Source organism: Epargyreus clarus, unplaced genomic scaffold (genome assembly GCF_041222505.1).
Source record: "Epargyreus clarus isolate Ecla_fem2 unplaced genomic scaffold, WU_Ecla_fem_2.2 ptg000018l, whole genome shotgun sequence".
Classification (NCBI taxonomy): domain Eukaryota; kingdom Metazoa; phylum Arthropoda; class Insecta; order Lepidoptera; family Hesperiidae; genus Epargyreus; species Epargyreus clarus.
In genome coordinates, this window is record NW_027332226.1 from 3,755,682 (window position 1) to 3,769,123 (window position 13,442).

The 13,442-nt window shown below is 35.6% G+C and overlaps 2 protein-coding genes across 2 annotated transcripts in view; one reads left to right on the top strand and one right to left on the bottom strand.

The window, feature by feature from the left end:
• Nucleotides 1-13,442, bottom strand: part of LOC140749555 (zwei Ig domain protein zig-8) — a 286,333-nt gene that overhangs the window by 71,814 nt on the left and 201,077 nt on the right. The gene's annotated exons all lie outside the window — the stretch shown is intronic.
• Nucleotides 5,543-10,398, top strand: LOC140749894 (uncharacterized). The gene has a single exon (XM_073083132.1). The coding sequence runs from the start codon at nt 5,962-5,964 to the stop codon at nt 6,919-6,921; it is 960 nt and encodes a 319-aa protein (XP_072939233.1). The 5' UTR covers nt 5,543-5,961; the 3' UTR covers nt 6,922-10,398.

The following is a 13,442-nucleotide window of genomic DNA, read 5'->3' on the forward strand; positions in this document are numbered from 1 at the left end:
TCTGTTAACATTCTTAAGTTACATTGTAGGTCCATGATCCGCCTAACGAACCTTCAGCATCTTCAAAACAGTATAACTAGGGGCCGGCTTCACACAATTAATGTCAGTCAACATTATTCTCAGCGGCGAAGTCGCTCGTAATAAGAAAAATATAACGTCAGCAGGGAAAAGCTGTGATAAAATGCGAGTAGGAGAAATTCATAACAGTTTTTTCTTGCGGTTTCATTCTTAGATTAGAAAAAATGCATGCTAAATGAGCCCTTTTCAAAAATATTTATGAATACACCACTGCGAGGGGTGATTTTTTCTCTAGCGTATGTACATAATACATATGTATGTCTCATTCTTTGGCATGCCCTACAACAAAAATGGCTTGACGTACTTTTCAACATATACCTACATATGTACGTGTAAATAGGAGGAATTTCATAGGCTAGCAGTCAGGTTATTGTCATATTAACAGTAAAATTAATACAAACGATATAATAAAATTAACGTATCGCGAGTACCTGTTGGATAATAAATTATATTTTACTTTTCTGGAGCCCTACTTACTAAGTTTAAAATAAACAAACTAATCAGAAATTCGCGTAATCGCAGGAGGTTGTTACAAGTGGAGACCCGTCCTTAATATATCGCATTATCTTATTAACGGTATATCAGACAAACAACATCACCCATGCCTCTCTACATAGATAAGGCAGCGTTGTTGACAATATACCTCAAAGGGAAGTCGCCGTTTAACGCGACGAAAACACAACGTCAGCGTCAAAAACATCGTGAATAAAAAGCGAGCATCGCGAGCGTTTTAATACTCCTTAAGGCTGAGACCGCACTGCGATTAAACGCACGCGTTTAACCGCAAGACTGAAACCGCTAAAATATAAAACATATTGCTTTCTATACAAGTGCACGCACTAGTGACTTTTTCAGTCGACTGATTTATTGTTACATTTTGACCGCGGCTTGTTTAAAGCGCGGTTTTTTGTCTCCCATAGTAATTGTATGGTGGGGCATTGATATAAACTAAAGATATGTTACTAGTGGGTAAAACATGAAATATACAAAATACACCAATTGGAGTGAATCGACTCCAGCCGCTCTCGCGGCGGCGTAGTAACTGACACGTATGTATGTCACTGTATACGTTTAACGTCATTATTTTAGTCTTCTAAGCCTCAAAATGCCTTCTTGGGCAATGCTTAAATGTACAAATTATGCAAAAAAATACCCAAGATTCATGGAATCACATTTCACAAGTAAATGAGGAGAAATCATTATATCTTGATTGTTTTTCGTGCTTGGTCCGCTATAATTACGTAACTGACAAAATAGAGATAACGTATTCCTTCCACAAGTAGTAATAGAGAAGCAAAATTTACGTACATATTTACGTATGAATGAATGAGTTACTTTCGGGTAAGCAAAAAGAAAAACGTGTATTTGTGTGTTTAGTGTAACACTTATTTGTGTTGTTTTGTGGGCAGGTAACATATCTATAGTTTTAAATATCATTGGTTTTTTATTCAGTCTCTAACCCCACAACACGTGCTGTTCGCCTGAAATCTATGATGAGACTGAAATAAAATTAAGCCAAAAGAAAACCGCAGTGCGTGTTCGTATGCGTTTTGGCGTTTTCAGCTTTTTTTATTCAGTCTGCGTTTAATCGCAGTGCGGTCTCAGCCTTAGGCGATGAATAGTAGAAATATTTTAGGAGCGGAACGCGTCACGTCCCGACCCCCCGGAGGTTGGGGAATGCCGACGCGTGCTCGACTCCGATATGAAATGCTCGGAACAAAGAATAAATACTAAGGAGACTGGAAATAACTTTTCTATTTTAAAAACGCGAGATGATACTTACCAACAAAAAAATTTATTTGTCGTAACATCAGAATGGTAAGGATACCGAAGCCGAATTATCGTACGTACTAAAGTAATTAAACATTTGTGTCTAGGTAGGTCATCCATAGGTATTGTAATTGCCTCATGTCGATGTAGGTATCTTTCAAAATTAGTGGAACTTTTAATTTACGGTATGTGCTTCTAACCTCAACGATAAGCCCTTATACATCTTCAAAGAATTTCAACGGAAGGAATGCACTTCTAGTCTTTAGAATGTAATGTAACTCTAGCGAGAACTTCATCAGGTAAGTTTAATAACTAAGAGTTATTTTATAATAACTTATGAACTTATGAATTTTATATGTTAAAAATGCAACTATTTACTTTTAATTTCTATTTTAAAAGTAAGTAGTTGCATCTTTAACTTGAATGGGCTTGTGTACAATAGCTATTTCGAGTTGAGACATAATTATATATCTTAAGTTTAATGCGGCACCTCTAACCTTTTTCATAATAATTATAAAGTCATTAAGTTGCCTTTTTATTTGCCATAATAAAAAGAATTCTGTGAAAATGTTAACCGGACATCAATTACGGTCCAAAAGATACAGCTATTTAAAATAATGACACACATACAAACAAACAGACACGGGTGGACGATTATATAGACGGCGTACGCATTGTTGGGCAATAAGGTAATTTTTCTCATAATCCAAAAAGTATTTAAGACACAAATCCTTAAATTCTTTCTCGCCATAAATATCATAAATGTTGATATTACTCTAATAATGAGTCAATCGAATGTAGCGAAATGGCCTTTCAACTTTCCCAAAGTAAACAAAATCTCCAACATTTCAAAACTCACATTTCAAGTTATTCCTAGAACAAGTCTTGAAAGTTTCAAGCGTCCATCTGTTCTAATAATTCCCATTGGTTATTGATATTTCAGTGATAGCTTAGTGGTATGAATTTCAGTCTCTGACACTGGAGGCCTGGGATTCGATTACCAACCATGCGAGTTTATCGATGTAGTTTATAATGTAATTAAATAATTATCCCCTGAAAATTAATTAATCTTTAGATAATTATTATACAATACATTTTAAAGGTGAAGAGAGGCATTGTGAGATAAATAATTGATTACTTTCTAGAATTTCTTTATAAATGGTTTGTGACCTATGGAGAACATTCTAAGAGGAGTTCAGAGAGCAGTAATTGGTCACTGCTGACTTGATATCCCAAGTTTGGCAAGGCATAACATTGACCAAATATTACCATCATTTATTTATTGAGGAATTTTGGACACAAATAATCTTTAAGATATCAACGATAAGGCAATTGTTCGTTATGGTGATCCGTTATTAATACCGTAAAAACCAGATTAGGAGAGTAATTACTATGCACCTTATAATGCACCCGAATAAAGCTTTTAGGACCGTTTCCATCAAATATACACTGTTACCGTGTGAATCCATTACGCAAACCATAGGGGTTTACGTTACACAAACGTCCATCAAGATGCAGGTGGAAGACACACTCGGGAGTCTAAGAAAACACAGCACAACGTTTCAATACCTGTAATCCTTGGCAGGTAAACGTCGGGCCTAAGCCAAATGGGTCGTCAAAATCCATCATGAATATTCCCGGGACTTACTAGTTCCGAGTTTCCTTTAAATACCAAACTTTGACGCCCTTTAATATTTAGGCCGAAGTTCGTCGACGCAGTTATTTTCGTAATTAGTTTCGATAAATTCATTCCCAGATAATTTATTAATTTTCAATGCATTACAACAGCAATTGTTTCCAGTAATTGCGTGTTGGGTCCGCATAAAACATTTAGAATCGGTTTCATCAAAGACACACTGTTACCACGTGGATCGATTATGCAAACCGTAGGGGCTTGTCAATTAACATGCAGGTGGAAGACACGCTCGGGTGTCTAAGAAAACACAGCCTAACGTCTCAATACCTAAATCCTTGGCAGGTAAACACCGGGCCTAAGCCAAATGGGTCGTCAAAATCCATCATGAATATTCCCGGTACTTACTAGTTCCGAGTTTCCTTAAATACCAAACTTTGACGGCCTTTAATATTTAGGCCGAACTTCGTCTGCGCAGTTATTTTCGTAATAAGTTTCAATTAATCAATTCCCCATTAATTTATTAATTTTCAATGCATTGCAACAGCAAGTGTTTGCAGTAATTGTATGACGGGTCCGCACAAAACATTTAGAATCGGTTCCATCAAAGATACGCTGTTACCACGTGGATCGATTATACGAACCATAGGGGCTTGTCAATTAAGATGCAGGTGGAAGACACACTTGGGAGTCTAAGAAAATAGCCCAACGTCTCAATACCTGTAATCCTCGGCAGGTAAACATCGGGCCTTAGCCAAATGGATCGTCAAAATCCATCATGAATATTCCCGGTATTTACTAGTTCCGAGTTTCTTTTAAATACCAAACATTGACGCCCTTTAATATTTAGGCCGAACCTCGTCTACGCAGTTATTTTTGTAATTAATTTCGATAAATTCATTCCCAAATAATTTTATTAATTTTCAATGCATTACAACAGCAATTGTTTCCAGTAATCGTGTGATGGGTCCGCACAAAACATTTAGAATCGGTTCCATCAAAGACACACTGTTACCACGTGGATCAATTATGCAAACCATAGGGCTTGTCAATTAAGATGCAGGTGGAAGATACGCTCGGGTATCTAAGAAAACACAGCCCAACGTCTCAATACCTGTAATCCTTGGCAGGTAAACACCGGGCCTAAGCCAAATGGGTCCTCAAAATCCATCATGAATATTCCCGGTACTTACTAGTTCCGAGTTTTCTTAAATACCAAACTTTGACGGCCTTTAATATTTAAGGCGAAGTTCGTCTACGCAGTTATTTCCGTAATTACTTTCGATAAAAGTAGTAGGCGGCCGAAATTACTTCTAAGTAGTCTGATAGCGGCGTTAAATAACTTTTATTATTAAGGAACGGTTTTTTTGCTGTAATTGTTTAACTGTTGCTAAGCGTCCACTACCGCCTACGAGCAGATCAATCTCAAATAGGATTACAGTTCTAATTGAGGTCAGCCAGACATAAGGTTGTTATCTCTAAAGCCTAAGTTAGAATGTTCCTATAGATAAGTGTCTCTGCCTTGCCACATTCTTAACCAGAAGTATATACCACATATTTAATATGAGATAAGTACTATTGTGTACTTATTGTATGTTATTGTTGTTATTGTGCTTAAGGAAAAAATAAGAAATATAATATAGTTTGGGTTTTTTTTTATAATATAGAAGTAGCAGACATGCGTACAGTCCACATGATGGTAAGTGGCTACTGCCGCCCATGGACATCTGTAATCAACCCCAGATAGGATTAGATATTCCTACCTGAGGTCGGCCACAAATGCGCCAGTACCCCTGAGGACTAAGCTGGAACGCCTCGGAAAAGTCTGTCTTCCTTACCACACCCTTCAAACCGGAACACAGCAGCGCCTAACACTGCTGTTATTAGGTAGGAATAGGTGTGGCGGTGGTGCTGCCGGAGTCGAACCACAAAGGGTTCTACCACCTTCAATGCCAACTAGTTGGTACGCCTTAGGCATACCTTGAATTAGAACACAGTGAAATTTCATCCGGTATTCTAAAGAAGAATTTAGCCATTTTCACAATACATATTGTTACAAGTTCCACTTCCGGCAGCTCGCTAGCATATCTTATATTAACGTATTTATATTTAATCGTCTGTATTTAATACTGTGTAATAAGAATTTAGAGTGATTATTATATTTTATTCATATTGTATAATTTTGTAACCAATTACAAGTAATATTTGATTATTATGAGTTCCACTTCAGGGGCTTCGCTAGCGGTCCTGTTTATTAAAATATATTTATTTAATATTAAAATTAATTAATAATAATAATTTAGATCACCAACTTTATTTTATTTGTTTTGTAAATGACTAACTAATAATTTGTATCCGAGATTATAAATACGGGTGTCGGCCATTTTTGTAAATTATTAATAAACCAACCGTCGAATTGAACGCATCTTTATTTCAACCTTTCGAGTGGAAGTGTGAAGGGATCACATTTCAGAAGTGGGATGGAGCACCACCACGGCCCATATTATCTTGGTTTGGGGAAGAGAAACCCTAGCGACGCATCATATGAAAATACAAGTAACGAAGAAAATGGATTTTTTTTTCCTACTTCACCGGAACGAGGGTACCCATATAGTAAAAAACCAAAAATCACTCATCTGGATACTGAAGTCATCCCTAAATTTGATCCAGGAAAGAAGACTACAAATGTTAAAGGTTGGCTCCACAAAATTGACCAATTGGGTGAGCTGTATGATTGGGAAGACCGAGACAAGATTTTTGTCATGCAAACTCGACTACGTGGTGCAGCTCGTGATTGGTACGACGAACTCGATGACTACGAGGGAACTTGGACAACATGGAAACAGAGGTTATTACAAGTCTTTCCTCGCTCAACGGACTACGTGGATCGACTCGAAGAAATGCTGGCACGTGTAAAAACTAATAGTGAAACAATGTCCAGTTACTATTATGATAAAATATCTTTGATTAAGAAATGTGATATAGAAGGTAAAGACGCAACCTCGTGCCTTATTCGTGGCCTACCCAGCGAACTACGTGCAAACGCAAAGGCCTGCTGTTCCAACACGCCCGAAGAATTGTACTACAGCTTCCTATCTTCGTTTGAAAATTATAAGAAGAGGGACGATAGGATTTTGGAGCAGAAGTCAACATGGCGACGTGGAACTACAAGCAACTATCCGAAGACTTGTTACATCTGCCGCAAAACGGGACACAGCGCTCGTGAGTGCCGAGTTAGGCCCTGCCAGGTCTGCCATCGCCCGGGCCATGCCTCCAGCTCCTGCTGGTATGCAGCAGGAAGTTCTCGGAATCCGCAAGAACAGAAATACCCACAGGTACGTGATATTAATTTAGTAACTACTAAAATTATTGCCGATTTATACAAAAAAAATGTAACCATTAATGGACACATAGCACTCGCATATATTGGATACGGGTAGTAAAGTTAATATCATTAATGTTAACTTAGTTCGATTGTTAGGCTTATATTGTACGCACTCAAAAGTTGTCATGAGAGGTTTTGGTGGGATTTTGATAAACTCCTTAGGTAAAGCATATTTTAAACTTGTCGTAGATGATTTGTACTTGGGTACTAGCGCAGAAGTCACAGATGCTAATTTGTACGGTACGGATTTAATTATTGGCCAACCTGTAATCAATCAAAAAGATATGAATTTATTAGTAACCTCAGACTCTGTTACATTAATAAGGAATGAAGATTCTAAGTCACCATTATCTAGAATAGCATTATCGAACGAAGATTTTATGACCAAAATTTCCTTACTTTCGTCTGGTAACATAAATATCCAACCTGGAACAAGTCATACTGTAAATGTTTATACTACAACGCAATTGCTACCACACACCGTAATAATTGCGCGGCCAGTGTTGTTTTCATTAGGGCAGGAATCTTTTTTTATACCACAAGCTATTTTAACACCTGATAACCTCCAACTGCTTATAGTTAACTTAGGGGACTCGTGTATACGGTGGAAAGCTGATAGGCTCGTAGTTCGCGCAGAAATATTCCTACAAACCGATATATCGTTGATCTCTGATGCGCCTCGTTCTAGTGATGTCCACAGCCAGTGCAGTCAACAAAAAAATAAAATACAATTATCTGACTTGGATTTAGGTAATTTAGATTCTAAAGAAACAAATTTATTATTGTCGTTACTTAACAGATATAAACATTGCTTTGCTGAATGTAGTAGTGAACTAGGTTGTACAGATTTAGTTGAAATGCAGATCACCACTACCACTGATAAACCTGTTTATTGCAAGCCGTTTAGGATATCTCATAAAGAAAATGAAATTGTGCGAGAAAAGGTAAATGAACTTCTGTCCGCCGGTATTGTAAGAGAGTCAAATTCAAACTATGCAAGTCCTGTAATTTTAGTAAAAAAGAAAGGGGGTGATTATAGACTCTGCATTGATTATCGTGCTTTAAACGCGTGTACAGTTAAGGACCGTTTTCCATTGCCTCATATTGATGACCAGTTGAGCCGACTTGCAGGAAAAGTGTACTTTACTGTTCTAGATATGGCCCAAAGCTACTATCAGGTGCGAGTGGCCGATGACTCTATACATAAGACTGCGTTTATAACATCGTCAGGACAATTCGAATTTACCAAAATGCCTTTTGGGTTAGCCAATGCCCCAGCGGTCTTTTCCCGCTTAATACGTAAAGCACTCGGGTCCTTAAATAATAGAATTGCTACATACCTTGATGACTTGACTTTACCCACTATAACAATAGGTGAAGGCATTCAACTACTAGAGGAAGTATTGATACTTTTATCTCGGGCAAATCTCAAACTTAACCTTAAAAAATGTTCCTTTTTAAAAACTAGTGTCAATTATTTAGGACATGAGGTCACAGAAGGTTTTGTGCGGCCGGGACAATCAAAAATTAACAGCGTAACGCAGTTTAGAAAACCGCGAAATGTACACGAGTTGCGTCAGTTTATCGGATTAGCGTCGTATTTTCGAAAATTTGTTAGAGGGTTTGCCGAAATTGCTAGACCCCTTACTTATTTAACAAAAAAAGATGTAGCCTGGTTTTGGGGTTCCGAACAAGATTACGCATTTAATCAATTAAAATTAATTTTAACTGATCGCCCTGTCCTCGCCATTTACGATCCCCATGCGACCACCGAAATTCACACGGACGCTAGTAAAATAGGCCTAGGCGGTATTTTGCTTCAATATCAAAAAGATGGATCTCTTAAACCCGTAGCCTACTTCAGTCGCGTTACTTCTCCCGAAGAAATGCACTATCACAGTTATGAATTAGAGACTCTAGCTGTAGTAGAATCCTTAAAGCGTTTCCGTATATATGTTACGGGTATACCAGTAAAAATTGTAACCGATTGTGCCGCATTAAGAACCACCCTTAGCAAAAGAGATTTGATACCGCGTATTGCTCGTTGGTGGCTCACTATACAGGACTTTGACTTGGACATTGAATACCGACCCGGTGACCGTATGAAACACGTAGACGCGCTAAGTAGGAATCCCGTGGAGGTAATTCCGGTTCTACATATTGATGAAACTGATTGGCGCCAAACGTTGCAGGCACAAGATCATAGTATTCAGGGAATTATTAGACAGATCAATGGAGGTAGTACCAATCGCGATATTACTAACAACTATAAAGTCATTCATGGTTGTTTATTTCGAAAAACTTTACATGGAGATAGGTTTGTCATACCAAAACTCTCTAAATGGTCATTATTAAAAAAATATCATGATGAAGTAGGACATTTAGGATTTGATAAATGCGAAAAGATTATTAAGACACATTTTTGGTTTCCTAAAATGACAAGGTTTATACGTAAATATATTTCTGCATGCCTACAATGTGCTTATGGGAAGGGTAATTACGGCAAAACTGAAGGAGAACTGCATCCAATTGAAAAGGTAGCAATACCCATGCACACCTTGCATGTGGACCACCTGGGACCGTTTCTAAAAACTCGTAATGGTAATTGTTACATATTAGTAATTATAGATTCATTTACAAAATTTGTGTTTGCTAAAGCAGTTAGAGGGACAAGTTCTATAGAAACTATAAAAAAATTAAATGAAATAATCTCTGTATTTGGTAACCCTTGCAGAATAATTACCGATCGAGGGGTCGCCTTTACAAGCAGGTATTTTAAAGATTTCGCCATACAAAAACAATTCAAACATGTTTTAAACGCTATAGCTTGTCCACGTTCGAATGGCCAGGTAGAACGTATAAATCGAACAATCATAAACGGCCTTAATACTACTTCTGAAAGTGAATGTACTTGGGACGAAAATCTTTCAAATGTGATTTGGGGCATAAATAATACACCCCATGCAGTTACAGGAATCGCGCCATTTAATTTAATGTTTTCTCACAGTAATGCCCTTTTGCCCGGTTATCATAATACTCGCTCAACCAATGTTAATCCTCAAGATCAACTAGACCAACGTAGACGTCAAGCTAAATTACGTATAGATAAATACATGACAATAATGAAATCTCGGTACGATAAAAAACACAAAAGGTGTAGGAAATATCAAGTTGGAGAGTTAGTGTTATGGAAAGGTGGTTTAGCACGCGATCGAAAAACAGGCGTGACGAAAAAGCTAGGGAGTCAATATTCAGGGCCATATAAAATCACTAAGGCCGATCATTCAATTGATCGATATACAATAAATAGTATACAAGGTATGAAAGGTTACAAAAAATTCAGTGCAGTCGTGCCTTCCGATTCTTTACGTCCTTATATAGCATCAGTGTCCGATAGTTCCACTGAATCCGATCATGAAGTAGAAAGAGATGATTTAATAGATTTATTAGAGAGTTAAAAAAAATCTTGTTATATATATAAATATCTATTATTGTTTAAAATATAGAAAATTAAATTGATTTAAAATGTAAATAAAACCGTTATAAATCAATTGCATCTTGTATATCACATTTATTAAAAAAAAAATAACTAACAATCGATTACATAATATAATTGTATTTAGTTTCTTAATTATGATTCATAATAATAAAATATATCCTAAAGATTGTTTGGAAAATAAATATATTTTGTGATGGCACCTTACAAATTGACAGCTATAATATATACCTACATTCTTCATACGAATACTTCTACTACGACTACTACTCTATACTAATGACGAATCGGTACCCGTGCAATAATAATTAATAAATATTGCGAATCATAGGAAACTATTACACGTATTATTTTAAATATCTATCTTGTTTGCTGTGTGCTTCAACAAATAGATCTGTGCGACTTCAATGAAATTACTACTCATATTATTTATTTATAATATCTATCTTGTTGCGAGTTCAACAAATAGATCTGTGTGACTTCAATGAAATTACTACTCATATTATTTATTTATAATATCTATCTTGTTGCGAGTTCAACAAATAGATCTGTGTGACTTTTACCAATTTACTACAAATATTATTTATTTATAAAATCTATTTTGTTGCGGGTTCAACAGATAGATCTGTGTGACTCCTATCAATATAATTACAATATTATTAAACATTTATTTATTATAGTGCATAGATGATATTATATTATAATCTAAACTAAAGCTGTATTATGTGGATATGGTTGCGTTCATTAATCTACATTAAACTTGGTACGTGTACACTATTGTTTCAAATATAATCATCCTAAAAATATACACATTTCACATAATAAATAATGTAAAGACAAATATACTGTGCGTATTATATTTTTTATTTCCAGTTGCCGACTTCAGCAGGGGAACAGCGTGCAGATGATCTGAAACGCCGTGAGGGACCACGGCAGTTGCAGGATGGCCGAATGTTACAAGTTCCACTTCCGGCAGCTCGCTAGCATATCTTATATTAACGTATTTATATTTAATCGTCTGTATTTAATACTGTGTAATAAGAATTTAGAGTGATTATTATATTTTATTCATATTGTATAATTTTGTAACCAATTACAAGTAATATTTGATTATTATGAGTTCCACTTCCGGGGCTTCGCTAGCGGTCCTGTTTATTAAAATATATTTATTTAATATTAAAATTAATTAATAATAATAATTTAGATCACCAACTTTATTTTATTTGTTTTGTAAATGACTAACTAATAATTTGTATCCGAGATTATAAATACGGGTGTCGGCCATTTTTGTAAATTATTAATAAACCAACCGTCGAATTGAACGCATCTTTATTTCAACCTTTCGAGTGGAAGTGTGAAGGGATCACAATATATCAAACATTATCCAGAAAAATCCAAGCCAAAAATAATATTTGTATTTAATTGAAATAACTCCAGTGATAGATTTTGAACAACGGTAGACAACATTTCATTTCTGAACTATTTGATTTACCGCCAAGGCACACAGCTGGCATCATTTTTCTACTGTTCATTGTTATCTGACCCTAATTCCCCCTTTCTGTAATACTTCAGTGAATATTTCGGCTTGATCCTATTTTGGTTGAGAATAATTTTAAAATTGAGCTCGCATTTTGTGACTCTTTTTAATGATGTAAATATAATGCAAAATGTTAAAATATTACTTATTTTCTTAGTATTGAACATTTTCAATCTTTATGAGATGCAACTCTTCAAGCATTGATTGATTGATTCTATGATTAATTTCAGTTATAAACCCTGTTCTATAAAGTCACAGATGTTCATAATAACAATATAACAATAAAATAATAGCAGTAAAATGTTCGCTTAAATTCATGAATATAGTCGGGATACGTGATTTGGATCAATGCATGGTACATTACATGTAAATACAATATACTAATTTTATGCAAAAGCCTTTATTAATTGTTAATGTGGAGGTTTTTTACTACTTTTCCTTGCATGATATTCAACCATTTAAAAGTGAATTTATTGCCGACATAAGTGAGACATAAACCTTTTCAAAATAAACGCTTTTTACACTTATAGCTCCACACTAGGATTACCCGACGTACTCGTAGGTGCCATGGACATATACGTAGAAGACTACACAATCACCCAGACCAAGAAAAGACATCTAAATTCATCAATCAAATATCAAATTTGACCAGATAAATAAACCATATCACTCAGATTTCCTTACGATGCTTTAAGTACTTACGATTTCTTCTCGATGTTTTCTTTCGTGAAAGTGATAATTAATTTCTAATTCTTAAGATACAGTCTTACATTTGTTAAGCGCATAATTAATGTGTAAACTTCTCTGTTTCAAGAAGTTAAATGGCCAGGCGACAGGCTGCTTTTGGTTCATTGTCTATCCGACCCTAATTTGCCATTTTTTGCCGTGCGCCGACGTCCGCGAAAACACACGGCGGATATTAAACCAGCATGGTCCGCTGCCTGCGGTTCCTAAACTTTTCTTCTTTTGTATAAAATTGGTTTTATACCCTATATACTGATTCGAGGAATGCTTTATTCGTCCAAATGTTGGGCATAGTTAATTAAATTTTATTATTTCATTGTAAATGGATTCATTAAATAAAATAGATTACAAATGTTAATTTCGCATAACCATTCGTGCATAACCCTTTGGTCCTCAATTCACACATTCACATACTGACAAGTGATAAATATTTGACATACAATGATAATAATAACTTTAGAAATAGTAATATTACCACTTTGGTAATACTTATACTACTACTACTACTTTTAAATGAATACATACGAAAAATAGTATATTTTAAAGAAATGAAACGTATACGTTTTTGTGCACTCATTAAACAGTCAAAATTCACATTTGAAAGCAAGCAACAGAAATCAAAAATGTATTTCGTTTTCTGATACGTGTTTATTTTGTAAAAAAAATATAACTCTTCTTATGTATATTTGCAGCTCGGTAATGCTAATAGAATTTTACCAAAAAGCAGTGTGAAATTACACTCGCTGCGCACACTCCCTCTATCACGATGTTATTTGTCAAAAGCTGTGGCTCTCTAGAT